General features: G+C 43.0%; 1 protein-coding gene across 4 annotated transcripts in view; it reads left to right on the top strand.

Annotated features, from left to right (window-relative positions):
• rasal2 (RAS protein activator like 2) overlaps nt 1-22,452 on the top strand; it is a 114,825-nt gene that overhangs the window by 14,313 nt on the left and 78,060 nt on the right. For 3 of the 4 annotated variants that reach the window (XM_049599508.1, XM_049599507.1, XM_049599509.1), the window contains exon 1: nt 2,487-3,202. The exons of the other annotated variant lie outside the window; for it this stretch is intronic. In XM_049599508.1, the coding sequence (XP_049455465.1) occupies nt 2,692-3,202 (511 nt within the window). In that variant the 5' untranslated portion in view covers nt 2,487-2,691. Of the gene's footprint in view, nt 1-2,486; nt 3,203-22,452 lie in introns of those variants that run through there. 4 annotated transcript variants of the gene reach the window in all.

Raw genomic sequence — 22,452 nt, 5'->3', positions numbered from 1 at the left:
CTCCATCCACCACCCTTTTTTCTGACATTTTATTACTAATTTTTGGACATTTCATCAACATTTTTCTGGAAATTTTCATCATAGTTTTTGGACATGTTATCACAGCTTTTTCAGACAGTTTTTAATATATTTCAGTGCCATTTTCCCGTCACCATAAAACCTCAACAGGATGCTCCTTGCCTGTCTTGAACATTTCAGCATGGCGGCCTCAGATAAATAACTGTGTGGGAAACCCTGTTTATTTTGTTACGTTTTTATTTTTTAATTTTTACACAGAAAAGCGAGATTTTTTTTTAGAAAAAAAGGATCGTTTTGGCTGAAGTGATGAGTTGATTAATCAGTGAATTAATTTGTTTGTCAGTGTAAAGTGAATGCAGTTTGATAGAGACACTGGAGGACGTCATGTTGCACTGTGACGCACAGAACTATGATACGTAATCAGGGAAAACGTGAAAACAGTTATTGATTTTGGGCCTATGTGTCATCGGTACTTAAAGAAGAGTATGGTGTTGGCTCTCTCTCACACACCCCCACACACTCTCTCATGTGAACAGGAAGTGTCTGGCAGGATTTGGACTCTCTCCGTCCCTGTTGTGTGCTGGTGGGCGGTTTGGAGGAGGACTTGGCTCTCGGGCCAGGACTCCTCGGCTTAGCCTGCCTGGGTCTTAGCTCTGACCTACATGTGGCGTCGCCCCGGACACCAGCCGCTTTGTGATCCAATAAACACTGACATGTGGGTCACGCAGGGCGGCGAGCCATTTAAAGCCTAAAGACAGGAAGGAGAAGGAGAAGTTAGAGAGGGTTTGTGTCAAACAGAGAAAGTTGTTTTGTGTCAGACTGAGGAACAAATCAGGACTCTTGGTTTCTGAGTCGTGGTCACAAATTAACCCTCAAATTTAATCTCTTTGTCTCGTGTTATTCACAAATTATCTGGTGACAGAGTCAAAATGATTAAAAAACTTGTCTCCATTTAAACTCGAACAGATCTTGACAGAGTTGAGTGCTGGATCACTGCATGCAGCAGGTCCTGTTGTGTCTTCCACAAGTTATTTAAAAGGATGAAAACGTTTATGAGCTTCCTGTTGCAGTAATATGTAAACTAACAAGAAAACCAAAAATAGTCCTAAAAAAAAAAAGAAAAAGGACACTTCTACTCAAGAGGGAGAAAACCTACAACTACCAGAATGCACTGCACCGCACCAGACCAATAAACGCTCCCGCTGACGAGTGACGTAATGTGAACACGTCTGTTTGAGACAATGGCAGCGGCTGGTATCAAACAGCGTCATACTGCAGTTACAGGGCGCTGAAACATGTTTGTTAAATCATCATCAGCTGATGAAGATGAGTTTTCTGACCAGACCTGGAGTTGACGTCCATGACGCCTTCCTGTTTCCTGTCTGAGGCCTGAGGCCCTGCAGAGGGAGGAGGAGGAGGTGTTCCTGAATATGTTAAACCCCTCAGAGGTCTCAGAGATTTGACCTCCTGACCCCACTGACCCCCTGGTGGTCAGTCAGCGTGAACTCCTGCTGTGCAGCGCAGTTTTGTTCAGACTCACACTACTTCATTTTAAATTCCTTGCTGATGAAGCACATGACAGAGTGTACAGACTGTGATAGTGTCAGTGGGGACCAGATTTTAAGAGGCTCAAGCCATTTTTGGGACACTTTTTTTTTTTTTCTTGAAAATTAATAATAAAATGTGCGGAAAAATATTCACAATATATCCAAAAAATATTAATAAGATGTCAGAAAAAAGGGTTATTGAAAGGAGCCATACTGCCGTGAAAGGATGGCTTTCTTCATTGGTGTCTGACGCATTGTGGGTCCTTGAAAAGTCCTGGAAAAGTTTACCCATGAAAATGTGTGGGACCCCTGGATGTTATTCCTAAAGTCTAGAAACAGAACTTTAAAGCTTAAAATTGTATTTTTATAATCATCAGACAACCATTAAACAGAGATGGAGGAAGTTTTTAGAGTCTGAAGTAACTAAAGCTGTCAGATGAACAAAGTGCAGTAAATCGTTTCTCTCTGAGATGAAGAGTATAAAGTACTGAACTGTACTTAATCACAGTACTTGAGTAAATGTTCTTAGTTACACTCCACAACTATTATTTAACCACACAGGTGTTTTCAGGTGTTTTCCCCGAATCTTACGTTGCAGCAAACTGAGATAAAACTGGACTGCTGCACTTCTGTGTGTACTGGATGATAAAGGTCTGAAATCTGAAAGGATTATTTCTTAAAGACCGAAGCCCAGCCGTCTTTGTGCCACTGGTCAGTGAAGTATTGGAGACAGAGTGATCAGGAGACAGAGGTTATGAACTGATGAGGAGGAACCTGACACACTAAACTGTGTGCAGTTTCAGTTTCCAGCCTGTTCACAGGGGAAACCACAGTCTGCTGCTCTGCTGTTTGGTGAAACCTGATTGGCCGGGGCTCTAAAGAAACTTCATCTGACGCTCCACTTCCTCCCAGGAAGACGAGTCACCACCAACCCGTTGAGAAAGAGCAAGACAGCAGCTCGAACTCGCCGTCGACATGAAGACGAACCCGACCTGACGACTGAACAGGAATGTGTTGTTGGGGTAGTTAGGGCGCACAGCTGTCGGCTAACCAGCTGTTTGGACCCGTTTAGAGGACTCCATCTGCTCGCTGCGGCTGCCTGGAGGAAGTCTTTGTGTGCTGGACCATGAGTGGAAGTCGAAGCCCCCCTGAGGGCTGTGAGGGTCCAGTCCAGAGTCCCCACCAGGCCTCGTACCGCTGGCACTATTACAGGAAGCCTTGGCAGAGATCCGAGTCCCAGCCGGCTCCTGAGCAGCCATTGGACAGATACAAGTGGAGGACATCTGCTCACCTGGCAACAGCCAAGATGGCCGCCCCCGAGGCCAAAGGGCACAACACAGAGCCTCTTCACCTGAGGCTGCTCAGCCTCCCGAGGTTCAACATCATCTCACATGACCGGAGCAGAGATCAATCCCCCACAGGGCCCCACGAGGACCAGACAGGGTCCGGCTCTCTGCGCAGGATCTTCCCCTACCTGAGGTCCATGTCTGAGCCCGGGACAGGCAGCGGGCCGGAGAGGACGCCGGCCAGGAAGGGGGGCTCAGAGCGGAGAGCTCCGTCTGTCAGCGGCTTCCTCACCTTGGTGTCCCGGAGGATCAGCAGAGTCCTCAGAGACCAACCTGAAACTGAAGAGCCTGGTAGGATAAACACTGTTTACCCAGATTTATACACGCCATGTTTGATAGAACGTACAGATGGGAACGACTTTGTTCACGTCGTTCGACTCAAGACAGTTCGACTGCAGAGCTGTTTGTGTGAGGCTTACAGATGACACTTTACTGACAATATAACACTACATCCATGAAAATTCATCCAAGTCCATAAAACTACTGCCAAATTACTACATTTTGCTTTTTTCTCAAAATATTAGTTTTCTTTAGCAGCAGCTGTTTCTGGAAATAAAACAGCTTCTTATCTGTAGTTTTTCTGTTTCCCTCAAAACACTGATTTTTTAAAAAATATAAAGTGTTATCAAGATTTTTTTTCTTAAAATACAGCGACTTTTCTCCAGATTATTTTTTAGAAATAAATCAACTTTTTTCCTTGAGTGATTCCAACCCTTTACACAGCACACAGTGACCTTTTATTCAAGAAATAGATCGGCTTGTTTTTTTGAGAAATATTTTGACTTTTTTTTCTGGAATTTTTCTGACCCTTTTTTCTTAAAAAATTAGCAACCCCATTTTTAAGAAATATAGTAACATTTTTTGAGAAATATTCTGACCTTTTTGTCTGGAAACAAGGCGACCTTTTTCCAAGAATAATTCCAACCCTTTCCCCAAAAATATATGGACCTATTCTCTATAAAGCCGGACCCAGATCTATTGCTATAAATATTCTGGTGTCTTCTTAGAAATATAGCAACTTTTTTTTTGTTAAAATACAGTTACCTCTTTTGGTCAATAGTTAATTAAATATGTTTGGGCCTGAAGGAAACAAAATGTTTTATTTTATAGATTATACAGACGATTACCTGAGAAATTAATTAATAAAGGAAATAATCACTCTGATTCCAGACTGTGGTGTTTATGGTATCAGCAGCTTTACAGCTTCCTCCTGAGAGAAAAACAAAAATCTGATAACAATAGGCAGTGGTAGAAAAAGTACTCAGACCTTTACAGTACTTGAGTATATGTACTCAGTTACAGTCCAGGACTGCATTTGACTGAAAATAGGAGAGTTAACATGAACAGATAGATAGATGTTGTCGAGGTGCTGCCGATAACTGGCATCCATGTTTATCTTTTCAAGCACAGTTGTTGGTACGCTGAGGCTTCACCAGTCATAAACATGACCTGGATATGATCATGAATGTTCGCACTGACTGGTTGGAAACTGGAGAAGGTGAATCCCAGTGAATGTACCAAACAGACTGTCTGTTATTGTTGTTGTTGTTATTGTCATAGTGCTGTCTCATCTCTGTTGTGGCCCTGCAGAGCTTCACTCTGTTTCCTGAGGAAAACCTTCGTCTGTCTGAGTCTCTGCGGTTGTTGTGAGACAGAGTCTTCCTCCTTTGTGCTGATTGAGAGCTGCAGATCAGCCGGCAGCTGCTTCAGAAAGCTTTAACATTCATTTAGGGTGTGTAACACTCAGCCAAGCAGCCAGTCTGAAGGTTAAGTTATGCTAATTGCATTTTCCACTAGAACACGGCATGATGCTCAGACCTAATATTTAGAGCCAGACAATAATGAATGTGTGTGTTTTCATGCAGAACTGACAACTGATGCCTGCAGAGATATCGCTGCCTCTGGATCGTCTGCAGGCGTTACTTTACAAAGCGTCTCCTCCGCCTGTTTCTCTTCTTTCATTCAAACGTTTCATTTGTTTTAGACTTGATGAGTGACTGATGTTTATCAATGTGTCAGTCTCCATGAGCTGGTAGAACACTGCAAGTCCATATGAAAGCAGATCCAGAGTGCTGCACAGATATTTTCAACTTCAAGGAGTCAAAAAATGAAAATAAAATAAACTAGTCCATACCCATTGGCAGCTTTGTCACCTTCTACCTATGCCAGTCCTCAATGCCTATGTGCAGTTTCACATAGATTGACCACGTCAGTGAGTAGAAAAACGTGGGACAGACAGAATGACTGACTGACAGAATGACACACTGACAGTTTCCGTGATTATGTACAGCATACCATACCATGACTTAGTCATACCAAGATAAGATAAGGCCTAGATAAGAAATGAGCTCTCTAGCGCCCCCATTTTGTTTGATGGGCTCAATAATGGAGGGGTCCCCTCAGATTATGTGTGGTCATATGCCTACAAAGTTGCGTGGTGATGGGTGAAACCCTTGAGATGTTCTACACCTTTATGTGATGAGCCACGCCCTCCGCAATATTCATTGCCTTATAGAAGCTCAGTTTTAGGAAGTTTTCCAACTTTTGCCAAGAGGGAACTTTAGATATTGGTCCCTAGATTATGTTCACCCAGTTTCATGCAGATCGCTCAAACTTCCTAGGAAGAGATCCATTTGAAGTGTTTTTCAAAAAATTCAAAATGGCGGAAAATCTATATAAGCGGAAGTTATGGGTTCTTGAGGCAAATGTGTTCCTCATGAGGAGAGGCATCTCTGTGCAAAGTTTCATGTCTCTACGACATACAGGGCATGAGATATGCCCATTCAAAGTTTGCCATTTCAATGGGTTGCTATAGCGCCCCCCTTTGGCCAATTGATGTAATATTGCTTCATTGGCATCCTCCCATGACCCTCTACCACTGTGCCAAATTTCACATGGATTGACCAAGTCAGTGAGGAGAAAAACGTGGAACACACACACACACACACACACACACAGAGTTTTCATCATTATATAGTAAGATGAAGTCAGATGGTCCTGTCACTGACATGTATGTGAGTCATCGGGTGATATGACCTCAAATCAACATCACAATTAACTGAACGTTTTACCTCGATTATGATCAATGAACGATTATTTTGTTTTTGGTTTTTGCCCTCAGAGTTCACTGACGAGCTTTGCACCGTCAGTAGAGATACCTTTCTCTAATGAAAGAGAGCAGATCTTATCTTCGTATAAACAACTGAAGGAAACACACACAGATGAACTGTCTGTGATCACGTGTTGAATATTCCATCCATCCATTTTCATCTGCTTCTCCGGAGCCGGGTCATGCAAAGCACCCCAGACGTCCCTCTCCCCCGAGGCGTTCCTAGACCAGATGAGATCTATAATCCCTCCAGTGTGTTCTGGGTCTGCCCCGGGGCCTCCTACCAGCTGGACCAGGAGGATCCTGATCAGATGTTGAACCACCTCAACATAACATCACTATTTCTTGATTGAAATCAAAGCACACATGACTTGAGATGAAAACGTCTCACATTTTAGTTTTTAAGTCAAAATCAAGTCCTGTAACACAGTATAAAATAAATAACTTACAACAACTTGCAAACAAAATACATTTTGAATATCGCTATGTCAGTAGCAGTAATAGTGTAACTTGCATCACTTGCTGTTTACGACATGAGCTGTGCATGTTTGGCACCGCAGTTTGGTTAAAAAACATTTTGGTGATGTCACAGCGTGTCGTCTGTTGAGGTTGTTGACGAGGTGTTTAAACCCTCTGTGCTCCACTGTAGCTCTGGGCGCCATGTCCTTCATGAGGTCGTAGGGCAGGACGCCACGCCTGTTATTTCTTTAGATTTCCTGCAATCGTGTTCATACTGTGAAGCTTCTGTAAGTGCTCGTGTTATCGGGAGCTGCCGTGTGGTTGTCAGTCTCTTTCTTTTTTTGAAGCCGTGCACTGTTCATGTTCGGTAACGTGACGGTGATCCAGGTGCTGGAACAGATTGTTGGTGTTACCTGTGGTGGCAGAAACGGTTCTTCTGCAGTGTTTATATTTTATTTTCCTTCTGTTTGGTGTCGTCTTCATGAAAGACAAAATGTGTCCGAACGGCGGACACGACATTTCTCTTTGGCACAAGCTGCTCCAGGTGCACAGGTGGCTCGGTGTTTGAGGTCTCCTCCATGTTGCTTCTTCAAATTTGAAACAAGTGTTCATTGATAGTGTGCCTACAGCCCCACGGTGTCATTTACCTGCTCAGATGAAGCCACAGACAGTTATTCATCCTGAAACACATTTTTTATTTTATTTTAGGCAAAATTTTCAATTTTTACTGACTTCAGAGGCCCATTACTCTGTCTCTGTATCACCTAGAGTGCTTCTGACACTTTCACAAGAAACTTCAGGGAGTTTTCTTTCTGGCAAGACCTCATGCATGCATGTAGTCAGAGCGGTTCAGAAGCTACAGTCATTTTAATTTGGGTATGTCATTTTAGGCGTTCTCGCTTCAAAATGGGGGTGGAGTACAAGAGGTTTTAGTACTCGTAGTCACAGTTAATAGACGAGAGCAGTCGACCTTGAGTTGTGTTTTTTATTCGTCCCACGTGTTTCCATTGACCTCTGACCCTTGACCTCATTGTGATGAAGGAATCACTGATGGTATCAGATAAATATGTTGGTGGTCCTCGGGCTGCCGTCTCTCTCCTCGCACCTCAGGGAGATATATCTGTGTGTCAGTAGTCATCCATCATCCTCAAACACAGATGATCCATGTTGGCCGTCACCTCCCAGCAGCACCGGCGTGCCGCGGTCACCGGAGCGCTCAGCTCCACCGTAAATTTAAAGCAGCGGCGATGAGCGTTTGTGTAACAGAGGATTTAATTTCACCTCTCTGAGCCAGTGAATCATGGGACATGTGGTCACGTGAGAGGAAGAGGAGGAGAAGGAAGGTCAGAGCTGGGACGTCAGAGTTCTCACGTACAAACAGAGGTGGTTCTGCTGAGACGAGCTGCAGCTCTGTCACTTCAACATGAACATGACGTTAACACTCAGCATGATGACATCACTGAAACACATTTGTCATGGAGTAAACTTTAAAACACCTGAAATATAAAACCTCTTTAACTCTAAATATTTCTGTTGTATATTAATTATAGCAACCTGTAGTCTTTACATGTGATGATTGTTTATCTCTAATTATAACATATTAACTGGAAATATGACTCTAATCATATCTCACATCTTTTTTCTCTAAATATGACTTTTTTAAATCTGTAATTATAACAAACATGCTTTTTATCTCCTGTGAAAACAACTTTTTCAAAAATTTATAATCATAATGTTTTATTTCGAAATATTTTGACTTTTTCTATCTCTAATTATAACAACTTTTTTATGCAGTTATGTTTTTCCCCCTGTAACATGAGAAAATTAAATACTTAACGCACAAATGTGAAGGCTGTGACGGACTTCAGAAACCAGTGACTGTGGACGTCGAGTCTTTTATTGATCAGTGAATCTTTAAAGTTTAAAAGAAAATGTAAAAACTGAATATTTACCTTTCAGATTCTCTGAGTTTATTTCTTTTACTGGCTGCAAACATTTTCAGAGCTCTGCTGGCGTCAGTCTGAACAGGAACTCAGTAAACACAGGGGTACTTTGAAAGTTTCCAGCAGGCCCAGAGCATGCTGGGTAATAAAAACCACAGCGCTCTCACTTCTCCACACACACACACACACACACACACACACACACATTCACCCTCTTGCTCTCACACTCTGAGTTTCCATCTGACAACAAACAGCTACTGCTAATTGGAGGCTAATTAACCCAAATATGTGTGTGTGTGTGTGTGTGTGAGAGGCTGACCCACAGGCCGTGGCAGCCAGCTCCTGCATACTGAAGGGGTTTTTGTGTTCCTTCCTTTTGTATGTAAATGGTCCCTCCACAATAAAAGCTCCCACAGTAACAAAAGGAAGCCGGCGCCGTTCCTCTGAGCCCGTTAACCTTTCAGAGGTGGTGGCGGTGGGAAAGTGGAGGCTCCCCCACGTCGGCCATGTTGGTCACATTAATGCAGAGAGGTTTGAAAACACCCTGTTGTGTCTCAGTTCTGGCTGTTTTCCCAAACTGTCTCCAGAGCCGACTCATCTGAAACTGTTTGTGCTCTCGTTGTTTCCAGGCTCTCTGCAGAGACATCACACGCTACAGTGTCATGCTTCACTGTTCTGTTTTGATAAGTGCTATATAACCATAGAAGTATATGTTATCTGAGGCAGCTGTTATGAACCAAACCTTTAGAGTTAAAAAGATAATAATAGTTTGTGTTGAACCTGACCGAGTGTCAGACACTGTGCAGAGAGTTGGTACCAAACATCTGATCAGATTCATAATCTTACTCTTTGATCAGATGGCTCCTCATTTAAATCATCGTCTTCATGTGTTAGACAAACTCCTCGTGTTCAGACCGCGTTCAACACTTGAAAGACAGGTTGTGTTTTTATTTCTCAGACTTTGGTATCAAAGTATTTGAAAGTCTTAAATTGTATCTGCACTGCGATCAGATCTCAAACTGGCCTCAAAGCCCCGATGTCACCGATGTCACTGGGCAGATACTGATGTCAATATTTGGGATTTTTCTTTTCAACAAGCTTCTTATTACTTCTCAATCAAAAAGCCGTGCACACTCGCTTTCATGGTGGCAGCTAATGTTTTAGCTTATATCAGGAACAAACCGCTAACTCCCACTCCCACTCCCCCCCAGACCAACTGGTCATTAAGAAAACCAGTTTCACACAGTGACTGGCTGAAAAGGAGGTTACACATGTGGTTACATGAGTGTGACACCAAATATAGCAACTACAAAAGAAATGTAAAAGAAAAAAGACAAAAACCAATCATTCAGTAATTTAAAAAATAAACAACATGCAAAAAATAATGATAATTAAAAACATACAAAACACAAAAATTAGATGAACAAATAACATATATAAAAAATAATAAAAAATAAAAATAAAAAATTATATCATTAAAATAAAAAAGGCATACATTACAAAATAAATAACACATAGAAATGTAAAGAATTAATAATTATTATATGTATTATTCATTAAAAAGAAAATGACATACGCTAAAAAATAAATAATTACATACAGATAAATAAATAAATGACACATTAAAAACAATTGAATAAACAAAACACAAACTAAAAACAAAATAATTAAATAAATAAATGACTCATTTAAAATAAATGAATAAAAAGCACATTAAAGAATAAATAATAAAATGCAGATCGAACACACTAAATAATGACAACAACAGCAACAATAATAATAACTGCAGTAATAACAGGTGAATAATATTATTCAGTGTTGGAGTTTAGTGTAAGAGGTCAGGGACTGCACCACATGATAAACAAACAATATATATTTTTTAAACATAAAAGAATGATAATATGGATCCTTCAGATTATTACTGTTTAATGACTGTGACTAAGACACTCGCTGAGTGCAACATTCTACAGTGTGAAAACCATCTTGAAAGAAATGAAGCGTTGTTTTTTTTTTAATAAACAGGTTTATGGATTATTGTCCTCAGTGGACGTCACAGATTTGGACTCACAGGGTTCAGTTATGTTGTTTGACACCAGGAGAATAAAGGTGTGTGTGAGATGACTTGTGTGTCAGCTGTTGAAGAGCGTCTTCATGTCGAAGCATTTCATGTTGATGCGTCACAACAGGTGAGAACGTCATACCTCAGTTTATTTGAAGCAGGTCAGGTGCACAACAAGTGTTTCCTGTCGGTGACAAACGACCTTAACAGATGTCCACCAGTCCCTCAGTGTGTTGTCTCTCCTCTGCTGCTCCTGTCAGGCTGATGGGAGGTGACACTGCTGTTCACCTTTGACCCCTGAGACCCCCCCCCCCCACACACACACACACACATGATTGACACTTTAGTGAGAGAATCTGCTTTGCAGATGCAAATGCAGAGAGTCCTGCTGAAGTCAGCATGTTTAAATATTAAACAGTGTCACCCCCGCTTCAGGCTGAACAACAAAGAGCCGCCATGATGGAAGACACTGAAACACACAGAATATAAATGATGAGGCTGAACTCTGCAGCTGATTGGTGTTGGTCACTTTACAGGTTGTTGTTTCCACAGGGATCCTCACAGATTACTATACTATATTCCAAACACTGAGTGTCTCTGGCTGTGAAGTGTTAGCATCCAGTGCTAACTTCTTGTGCTTCTGTGTTGAGGGATGAGTTGGGAGTGTTGTGTCAAGTTATCCCTATTAAATGTGTCTATTTCCAAATGAGTTTGTGACTACACAGGAAGTGTACTGTTTTCACTCATTAAAGATCGAAGATTTGAACCATCAGTCAGACAACTGAGATTCCTCAAGTTGCGTAAGTTGTTTGTCAGTCAGTCAGTGTGAGAGCCACTTAGGCACAAAGTAATATTTGATAGTGTTTCTGTTGTCAAGGATATGCAGTGTGTTCTGACTATATTTAAAGGGGCAAAAAGCGAAATCGTTTCACCGCTAGGTTTGCTGTTGTGCACTGCCTGTAGACCAAAACAAAGTGTGTCATGAGCCACTCCTCCCTCTACCTCTGCTCTACACCCCCCACCCCACTCACCTCGTCTGTGCAGCCGAGCACCGCAGCACCTCCACGGACTATTACATCCAGACGGTCCCGGTGTTTCCTCCGCAGGCTCCACTTCACTCAGCTGCCCGATAAACCCGCTGCTTCTTCCCACTTTAACCTGAATAACAAACCAGGGCTCGGTGCTCCGGTTGGATCCAAACAGAGAGCCGGGGCTAGCTCAGAGACTAGCGGAGGCTAACTGGCTGTGCTGGCAGCTGAGTGAAGTGGAGCCTGAGGAGGAAGCACCGGTTAGCCCCGGTTTCACTGCAGGCAGATTCACTCGCCACAGGGGCGAGGAAATAAAACCTGAACAGCCAACTAAGTTTGGCTTAGTTTAGCAGTTAGCAATGTATTTCACTCACTCTCAGTCTCTGCTGAGAGTGACGGAGAAGACTAGGGATGTTAGCGTTAGCACTAGTTGGCTGCCACGCTAACGTTCCTACTCTTCTCTGTGAGCCCGTGAGCTGTTAGCGACATGTGCCTAACGTTACTGTAAAACTGATTAAAACAGACATTTGACTTTATGTTGTACCTGTCCAGGAGAAGAAGAGCTAGCTCCGAGTCAGACTGTAGCCCCTTTAGCTCTCGCAGTGCTCTCCACCTTGGAAATGCAAGGCCAATGTTAATCCAAGTTCTGTTCCTTTCTTTATCCGACAACTTCTTCGCCAACAACCGTTGTTTCTTTAGAGGTAATGTCAGATCCTGATTCAGGTGGACGTTTTGTTCCGCTCTCCGTCATTTCACTTTGAAAATACGCGCTGCCATTGCTCACTGGCTGTAGCCTTTTATAGGGAGGGAGGGCCAGAGAAGAGTTTTTTAATCCCTTCAATCTAGAAATTATGAATTTCGCTTATTGCTCCTTTAAGTTCATGCAACAGTTAAACAACAGTATATAATATATTGTATATAAGTATATTGTTTTGTTGCTTTACGACAGTTAATTGGGATTTAGGGCAGTTTGCCACACGTGCGCAGTGAGGACAAACGTGTGTGCAGCTAGGATGTAGAGGAATCTGCTTAAGTGTGGATTGAAATAAGTTTTTGACCATGTATAACGTGCATAACGTGTGTAGTGTGTACAGATAGCAAGGACAACATGTACAGTTTTGGACTGCTATATGCTGGTATTGGACCAGGTTTTTTGTGCGTCTTCAAATAAAGCGACATCAATGTTTTCCCTGTCTCCTGTGGACTACTTGTGAGTAACACTGGGTTTCTCAAGAAGAGTGGATTAATTAATTGAACATGAGTCAGAACTAAAACAACTTCCTGCAGATTAAGTGTCCGACAGTAGACACTTGGACCTTAGTAAAAACGGTCACTACAGTCAGTGTGCTCCAGGGTGACTGATTTAGACTGAGGCAGCTGCAGTACGAACAGTAGTCAATAAGATCCCTGTTTCCTCTGTCAGACTGTTGGTGTGTTTAGTTTCCATCAGAAACAGATGACCTCAGAGGCGATCAGATGTGAAGTGTCCCTGTAGGTGTTGGACTGATACCAGAACAGTGTTGACTGAACTGAGGACATTATCTGTCCTCTCCAGAGACACTCTCAGCTTATCAGCACAGAGCTGCTGCCTTTAACTCAGCAACCAGCTGCTGCAGGAAGTGATTCTCCTGCCGCCTCGGATTTATTCGACCACACCAGCTCACTCTTTATATCTTTGTCCTTTCAAACTTCTCTGAAACCAGAATCTATTAAAGGGTCTTCTCCTGTTTAGTTTGATTCTGAGAAGAAGAGTCACAAACCTCAGGGGTCAGATCCTCCTCAGAGTTTCTCTCTCACATCTTTACTCACATTTTTAAAGGGATGTGGAGTTTCCCTGCAGCTGTTAAGGCGTCATTTTAAGGTTATAACTGTATGTTTTCAGCTGTGTGATCAGATTGTGGAGCATTAATCTGTCATTGAATGTATCTGCACACTGAAAATGTCTCTGTGTGTAATAATTAAAGTCAATTAGAACTTCTTACCTCACTGCAGTGACGTTCAGGTCGCGGAGTCTTTTCAAGAAGCTGCTGTAGGCTGATACATCAGTCGGGCTCTAAAATCAGTATTTGATGATCCAGTATTGGTCGGACTTCACTGTGTGTTTTATTTAAAATATTAATTCATTATATATCTGATCTTGACAATAAAAACTAAGACAAAATCTATGTTTCATTTTGACGAGATGTGATGAAAATAATAGTGGTGTACTATTGGATGTTGAAAGCAGTGAAAGGCCGTGCTAGTAATGATCTTCAGATGCCTGATGAGCCACAGGCTGGTAAACTCCAGTAAATAGTCTGCACCAGGATGTTTGGGTTGGTGCGAGTTGTGAGCTGTAATTCAGCAGTAAATAATCAGCCGTGTGTGTCTGGCTGTGGATGGTGGAGCTGCTGAATGGATTTGTAGAGTTTGTTAGTTGCAGTTAGCAGCTAGCTCCGCTCGCAGCCTTCACAGCTTCACCCCGCAGGACTCCACTCAGTCCGGACTGGAGAAGGTTTGTGGGTTGATGGTGTTTGACAGGCAGGTAGGAGGCTCAGTTATCTGTGAGTGTAGCTGTGCTGTAAGTAAACAGGCTGAACTCAGATCAGTTTTCTCTGACAGAGATGAAAGTTTAGTTTGAATCACCAACTCTGTGAGAGGACACCAGTTTAAACCTCCAGACTAACATGTTGCACATGAAGAAAGAAGCTTTTCAAAAGATGATCAGTAAGTGTGTGCTCGTGAATCAGCCCTTAAACCTGTCACACACTGTTTAGAATTATCGTCGACTAAAACTATGGAGGATAAAAATGACTAAAATGTGACTAAAACTAAAACATTTTCGTGTCAATACTGAGGCTGCTGTCAGTCCTAGAGTGGTCTCCTCTGGTCTGAATCAGGGACTTGTGTTGTTCCAAAGTTGTATAATTGCCTAGAGTTGGTTGGTGTTCTCACGGCAGCATTTACAAGAGGACCAGATCAAATGCCTTGTGTGAGAAAGCTGCTCTTGATTGGTCAGAATTTCCATGTGGGAAAAATCCAGGAAGTAAAGCAAACGTTGAAGAAGAGTACACTTGCAAGATAAATGTGAGACTTTCTAATGTCACAATGGAGGGACAACTACGCAGGTTGATTTTAGCGCTGCTCATCGTGGACTATATTGCTGTCATTGTTCATTTTAGTCAAAGCATACAGTTTGAAAACGAGGCAAACGCGGCTCCAACTAGAAAACAATGTTTTGATGCATTGGATGTGCTGAATGTGCATATTAAGGCAGTACAGGAGGAGGTGCACATTAATAATCCTCCAGGACTGTAACATGCTCATGTTTAACCCAAACAATGTGTCATGTGACTGCAGTTGCTTCAGACAGAGAGCAGCGTAAGGTGAACAGACAAAAACTCCCCAAAAGACCTGCTGATGTGTGAAAAAGTGGAGTGAGGTCATAAAGAGAGGAGTGTCCTCTGAGCAGCTGAGGTGGTGTGTAGTGTGTAGGAGGAGTTTGAGTATCTGTTGTTGTGTCGTCGTGATGAGGAGGCTCTGGTCTGTGGTCTGTGTTGAAATGTCCCTTTAACACATGAGGCCAGTTTAAAGCAGCTTTATCAGTGAGTCCAGGTAAACATGGAGCAGCATGACGTGTGTGTGTGTGTGTTTTGTCTGCAGCCTGGGTCAGTCTCAGCGACACACCCCTCTCTGTTCTCACTGTGGTTTAACCCTCTGCCACCCCCTCCTTCTCCTTCCTGTTGAATGGTCCCATCTTGATAAAGCCGAGATGTGATGTGATGTTACCGCGCTGTGATTGGAGGAAACCTGCTGTATTTACCGGTTGCTAAGGAGATGGGACCCAGCCTGCTGCAGAGGGGAGTGAACAGGTCGACAGACAAAGCCGCCTCTGTTGGCCTGTTTATATATATGTGTGTGTGTGTGTGTGTGTGTGTGTGAGTGTGAGTGTACTCTGTCCTTGTGAGAACCTCAGACTGTTAACCCTTTGAGACTGAAGACCTTTATGAGTTTTTGCTGCTCAGCTGTTGGTTGTCAACTCAGTTTTATTTCTTTAAGTCAATGTGTCAAAATTACAGTCTGAACAGCGAACGCCACCTCAGTGCTGCTCGACTCGTGGCATGAACAGTTTAGTTGAATGTGAAGGGCGCTGTCATCCATAGGGGGCGCCACAAATGGGGGAAGAACTGAAAATCTAAATATTTATCTTTTTCCAATCTTCTGTTGTCCAGTTTTGGTGAGAAAACCCATGTGAATTGTAGCCTCAGTTTCCTGTTGTTAGCTGACAGGAGTGGCACCTGGTGTGGTCTTCTGCTGCTGTAGCCCATCTGCTTCAAGGTTGGACAAGGTGTTGTTGCTTCAGAGATGCTCTTCTGCACACCTTGGTTGGAACCAGTGCTTATTTGACTTCCTGTTGCCTTTCTATCATCTTGAACCAGTCTGGCCATTCTCCTCTGACCTCTGGCATCAACAAGGCATTTTGGCTCACTGGATATTTTCTCTTGTTGGGACCATCCTCTGTAAACCCTAGAGATGGTTGTGCTGAAAATCCCAGGAAATACTCAGAGCAGCCCGTCTGGCACCAACAACCATGCCACGTTCAAAGTCACTTCAATCACCTTTCTTCATCATTCTGATGCTGCGTTTGAACTTCAGCAGCTCGTCTTCACCATGTCTACATGACTCAATGTTAATGAGCTGCTGACACCTGATTGGCTGATTAGACTTTTGTGTTAATAAGCAGTTGAACAGGTGTACCTAATAAAGTGGCCAGTGTATATTTTTAATATTATTGTGATGACATCTTATGGTGGGGGCTCTGGTGATTCATGCCACTACAGGATACTCTCGTCTGCTGGTAAAGCTTACGGAAAAAGAGTTCATGCATGTGTGTCTCAGGTGTGTGTGTGTGTGTGTGTGTGTGTGTGTGTGTGTGTGTGTGTGTGGGGTGGGTGGGTGTGTGGACAGGTGGTTGACTCTCCTCGGCTCTCAGACATTCCCAGTGGAGGTTTGGCCGGGGTCGAGTTTCTCTTCACACCGACACACACAGTCACAGTCAGCTCCACTAAATGTTTCTCATGCTTCTGAGGCTGCACACACACACACACACACACACACACACACTCACATACACACACACTGGCAGTTTCCAGACTCCTGTTTATGTCCATGGGTATAAATATTCAGATATATTTATTGTACTCAGGGTTCATTCACAAACACGTCTCTGTGTCAGCTCTTTGTTCAGAGTAAAGTTTGATGTTTGACGATGAGAGCTGACGACATGTTTGTGCCCGCTTTGTATTTCCATAGTGGCGTTACGGTTCATCACTGACTCGTCTCACAATCAGACACGTCTCAGCGCTGATGTCGTAGTTTAACAAGTTTAGACCGAGATGTTGTCGGAGCACCAGGCAGTGTGACGGGACATGAAGCTGCAGGTTTCTAACTGCGTCTGTGTACAGAGGCTTTATCAGGAATCTGCTGCCTCTGCTGGAGACGACGTTCAGCTTCTGATCTGCAACTGTTTCCATGATCAATCAGTCCTTTGATTAATTTTTCCAAACGAGTATCCCTCCTGTTTGACTCCAGCTCCTCCAACATGAGAACAAGCTGCTTTGCTTTGTCTGTGTCATGTTGAATTAACTGTTTGTGAGTGTTTGGCTGCTTGTTGAGACAAAAGTAAACATGAGATGATGTCGCCTTGTGTTTCACTGTGTGAAACACTCAGATGATGAATCAAGAAAATCATCTTTGGATTAATCAGTAATTGTTGGTAGCAGCCCGAGGTTGAAGCGCTGAGGCTGAATCAGACAGTAAATGTGACATTCAATCAAAACGAGCACCTAAAAGAGGCTGAAATGATCCGTACAGCTGTTTGTTGTCGAACCACTGAACACAGTTTATTTAATTCAGTGTAAAACAGAATGAATCTTGATCTGTGGAGAGGAAAACTAAACTTGACCTCTAACAGTAAAATTGGGACTTTGTACGCTCAGAAAGACGACGTGTTTTTTCTCTTTAAAGGAACAGTGTGTCAGATTTAAAGGGATGTAGTGACGTCCAGAAATGAGCGTTACAGATTACAGATTACAGATTACAACCATCTGAAACTCCTCCTGGTCAGAATTCCTTCAGGGTTCATAGCTGAACGATCGTCAGAGGTCTCCTCCTCTCAGAAACACACACCAGCTGATTTAAACCAGGAAGCACTCTGAATGAAGATGTTCATGTTACAAATCAGTGTTTGTCCGACGCTGCTCGTCACAGAGGGGCTGCTAACTACGGTGGCTGATGTGAAAACCTGAATGTCTCTATCTAGAGTCAGTGTTTGGTTTGTCCCTTCTGGGCTACTGTAGAAACATGGCGGTGCAAAATGGTGATCTCTGTAGACGAGGACCTGCTCCCTGTGTAGATATAACTTTGTTTTTTTGGGGGGTTTTTTGTGTCCCCTCTCTAAATCCGGATGTTTTTGTGGGATCATGAACGCAGCGCAGGCTGAACTGAGTACTTTATTTTTTTTTAATGTAGGGTTAGGCACGATTTTTTTTTAAGCTTGATTAAAGCTGTAGATGAGAGGAGCAGCTGCTGCAGAGGCGAGTGAACGCAAACTTTTAGACCCAGTGCAATAAATGATTACGTCTGAAGTAAGCGTGGGCCCTAAAATAGTATCACGATATTTCAGGGTATTTTTGTGATAACAATTCTTGAGGATATGACAAATTAGTAAAGAAATAAAAATGATTGGTTAATTTAAGAACAAGGAATCACAACAGCATCAGTGATCTAGTTTTACAGTACAGTTACAGTAACTAACTGCAGTACTCGAGTAAATTAAATAGTTTCCATCGGTGCCAAAGCGACACAGACACACACAAACCTTGATTATTAGAATTGTCAGAATCAATCTGATCAGTCGCAGCTTCTTTCTCTGGTTGTTTCATATTATTAAAGGGTCATTACGTCATTTTAGACAAACAGTACGAAACCAGAGAGTTCCAGTCTTTCTGTAATCGTGTGCAGCTCCAGACGAGTCACTCTGACGCTCCGGTGACATCAAGGTGAAGTCCGGTTGGTTTGTGGCGCTCAGACAGGCGGCTCTGACCTTTAACCAGGCCTGGATCGTCCAGCGGCCCCGACAGATACAGAAACATAATCCATCCGTCCGTGCAGGCAGGTGGGCGGGGAGCAGGAGAAGGACTTCATGTGGAGGTCTCGTCTTTGATTCATCTCTGTCAATAAAACTGCAGCGTAGTTTTGAAAGGAGTCTTCTGCCCGACGTGACGCTCATTTAAAGCAGGAACATGGACAGAAGCTGCTGTGGAGTCAAAGTAAAGCTGGTCTCTGTTGGCCTGTAATAAGCATGTTGTGATTATCAGAGACGTGAGCCAGCGTCAGGACGGCGTCAGAAAGGTCAACATGTGATGTTGAAGAGCTGCGATGTGGAAACTGAGCTGACGACCAGTAAACCATTACTGTAACAATAAAACACACCAGACTTTCCACAGATGATTGATGGGTAAACACTGAACACAGTTTGACCTCCTGTCTGCTTGCTTTACCCGTTTTAAATAAAAACAATACACGTGCATGTTACATGTTTTATTTACATGTTTTTAATGTGAATGAAGCTTTTTGCTCGCTGTTTTTGCATCGCGACGTGCCTCATGTTTCTGCACTCTAGACGCCTGGCGTTTTTGCCGGAGCGCTCTGAACTCCTCGAGTTGAAAAAACTTTACCCCAAAGTGGAGAAACGCCACGTCATCTCTGCTTTTTCCCCATTGTCTAGTCAGATGATGTGAGAGGCGGGGCTTCTGTGGTGGTCACGACAACCAGTGTACAGTTGGTAACCAATGGAGGAGAAACTGGTGGTAGTGGTTGCTGGATACCCAGAGCTATACGACTTTACAAAGCACAGTTAGCACCATCTAAATAGAAAACAGCAGATAAGTGCAGTACTGTAAACGTCCATGATGGAGGAGAAGCTCCTGGACCAACTGCAACAGCTTTTAACTTAATTCAGATGCATCTGTTCCTGCTCCACCATGAGTGCCTGAAGTCATGTTTTGTTCCCAGACCTTCTGACCAGTTTAAACATTATCAGAGTTTCATCATCGGTTGGTTTTGTGTTTGTCTCGGTTCTGTTTGGTCAAGAAGACGTGTCCGTTGTGTCTTTAGCTCTCTGAGACATTTTACTACAAATATCAGTTTGATGAAGCGACTGGATGAAAAGTCAGTCAGAGTCATTGTTTGTGAATCATAAACGTGTGTACAAAATGTCACGACAATGCGTCCCATTGTTTTCCAGCAGTGAGCCTGAAAAGAGAGTTTCCCTCCAGGAAACACAAACAGCGGCGTGTCAGGAAGCTCGGCATGCTCCTGTGTTTGTCTGCAGGGATTAGCTGTGAGGTGGTTTCAGTGGCTTCGTGTTGAACGAACTAATGAAACTGGAAACCTGGAAGTTAGTGTCGCTGCTCTGAGTTTAGACATCAAATTTTCAGTGGCTCTGCATCAGATTGCAGCTTTATGGAGTTAATTTTGGCTTGTTTTCCTGTCCTCAGACTGGTGTTCGTCCCGTCCTCTGACGCTCCACATTCAGTCAGACATCATGAGAGTGTATTTAAAGTGGTTTTTGTCTCAGTGGAGGTTTGCGTGACGTTGGACTGAAGCAGGACTTTGGTTCAGGCAGGTACGAGCTGTTACGTAAGGCCGGCAGCTGCCTCGGCAGATGATGTGGGAGCAGCCTGCCGTCCCGTCCCTGCTTCCCGTCTTTGTTCATCTGCCGGCTCGGAGGCGTCCACATGTCTCAGACCTCGGATCTGCTAATTAGCCGAGCTCGAGTCCCCTCTGCGCCGCTCGGAGACAGAACAGAAAAAACCTTCCAATTAGTGTTCTTCTCTTCCTGTTTGTCCGCGGCTCTTTGACTGAGCGTCTCTGAACAGGAGCAGGTGTGACTCCCCTCAGATCTCTCAGGGGTTTCTGGGCCCAAGCTTTGACGTGGATGATTTAGTATGCAGCCAGAAATAGGCTGCTGGAAATGTAGCTCCTCAGCTGCTTTCTGCACAAATGCTCCGTCCTCCGTCAGCTCTGCTCCTCTCGCTTCATGTGGCTGCAGTCCATCTGCGAACCTGCACATTATTCTTTAGCTTTTTTCTTTCTCGAAAGGAAGCCGATGAAACCTTCCCTTTTCCACAGCTCAAACCTGCAGCTTCACATAAACCAGTGGTTTCTAATCATTTCAGCTTTAACAGAGAGCACCCGTGACTTCATACCAGCTGCTTTCAGTCAGAGTTATCAGCACTTCAACCAGACACTGATTTCAGACCTGATTAGGTTAAAAAACATTCATTATTTCACAAGAAAATCAAAGTGAGAACAAACGTCCCGCTGGGTTCCTCCCTAAAGAGCGATGTGAGGTTCCTCCTCATGTCTCCACTGTATTTTACAGACAGAGTCAGTGAGTCGTCGAGTCTCAGCGTCATCAGTGCACATTTCTTTACTCAGTTCCCACTGTGACGTGATTTAGTTCCAGTTTTATAAATGCAGAAGTGATAGCAGCTGTTTGAAACTTCCCTGTTCTCTGCAACCACATCAGGCTTACATGAATATGAAGTTATAATTCCTCCTCATAAATGAGGCTCATCTTTTCAGTCATTGTGGCTGTTTTCGAAAAGAACGATCTGTCAGACAAAAATCCAGTTACAATACACAGCAAAGTATGCAAATAAAAATCACTTCAAATAAATTCATTTTAAAGCTCTGAAGATTAAAACTAGAGCATTCTTCAAATTCAGGCACACCAGCTGGGGGGGGCTGTTCGAGGGTTAAGAAGCTGTTTATCACTGAGGTAAACCTGATTAGTTTTATCGTTTACTCTTAATATACTCATGAAACTGGAATCCTGAATGTAACTGTAGCCACTCGTGGTTTGAACAGCAGATTTATAAGAGCAGCTCTGCATCGTCTTTGTTCTACAAATGCAAAATATAAGATATGAAGTGACATTATTTGTCAACATAGCCTGCAAGTTTTGTGATGATTGAACGAAACATTTCTGATTTATAGTCTGATTTGTGTTATGCCAAATCAAATTTTTTTGAGCCTCCTAGTGGTCGATTCAGATGAAACTTTCAGGTTATGTTGCTCGTACCTTTTTTGAAAATTCCTGCAGTTTTTGTGATGACTGGCTCAACGGTTGTGGAGTTAGGTCTATTTATGTGCTGAGCCACGCCCCCTCTACAGTTCATTGGTTGATATCTAAATACAACGAGACATCAACAAGCCTTTGACGAGGTTCGTCCAACAGAGTCTGTCAGGGACGATGTTTTCCTGTAGTCTGACCCTGAAGTTAGCGTCGCCCTGGTTCCCTCGTCTAAAAGACTTTGGGATTTTTCCACTGGATTTTGGATTATTAGAAAATAAACTCTGTGACGAACAAACGTTCATGAAACTTGGTGTTGTTCAGTAAGATAATCTTCACTAATGAATAGAGATGTACCGATACCACTTTTTCCTTCCCGATACCGATTCCGATCCCTGAACCTTAGGTATCTGCCGATACCGAGTACCGATCCGATACCAGCGCGTAAAATAAAAATGGATGGGATATGAATTGTTGTATGTCTCAACTGCTAAAACTCTGTGTAAAATATTAAGAAATAAATACATAATAGAATGAATGAATTACTTTTTTTATTATTAGTATCCAGTGTTGACACAGATCAAGACACAGGTTAAAGTGCAGCAACACAATTTGGTAAAAAAGACATTTGACATGAATGCTTTTTAAACTTTTTTCGTTTGCCTGTAGCGTGCGTATGCGTAATGACGTGAGGCATTATGTGGTATCGGATTGGTCATAGGCTGTACTCGCCGATACCTGATACCGCATTTTAGTCAATATTGGAGGCATTTCCGATACTGGTATCGGTACAACTCTACTAATGAACACCACTGTATGATTA

This window comes from Epinephelus fuscoguttatus, linkage group LG15 (genome assembly GCF_011397635.1).
Source record: "Epinephelus fuscoguttatus linkage group LG15, E.fuscoguttatus.final_Chr_v1".
NCBI lineage: Eukaryota > Metazoa > Chordata > Actinopteri > Perciformes > Serranidae > Epinephelus > Epinephelus fuscoguttatus.
Note: the sequence above shows the minus strand (reverse complement) of the source record. Positions and strands in the feature narration are given on the sequence as shown.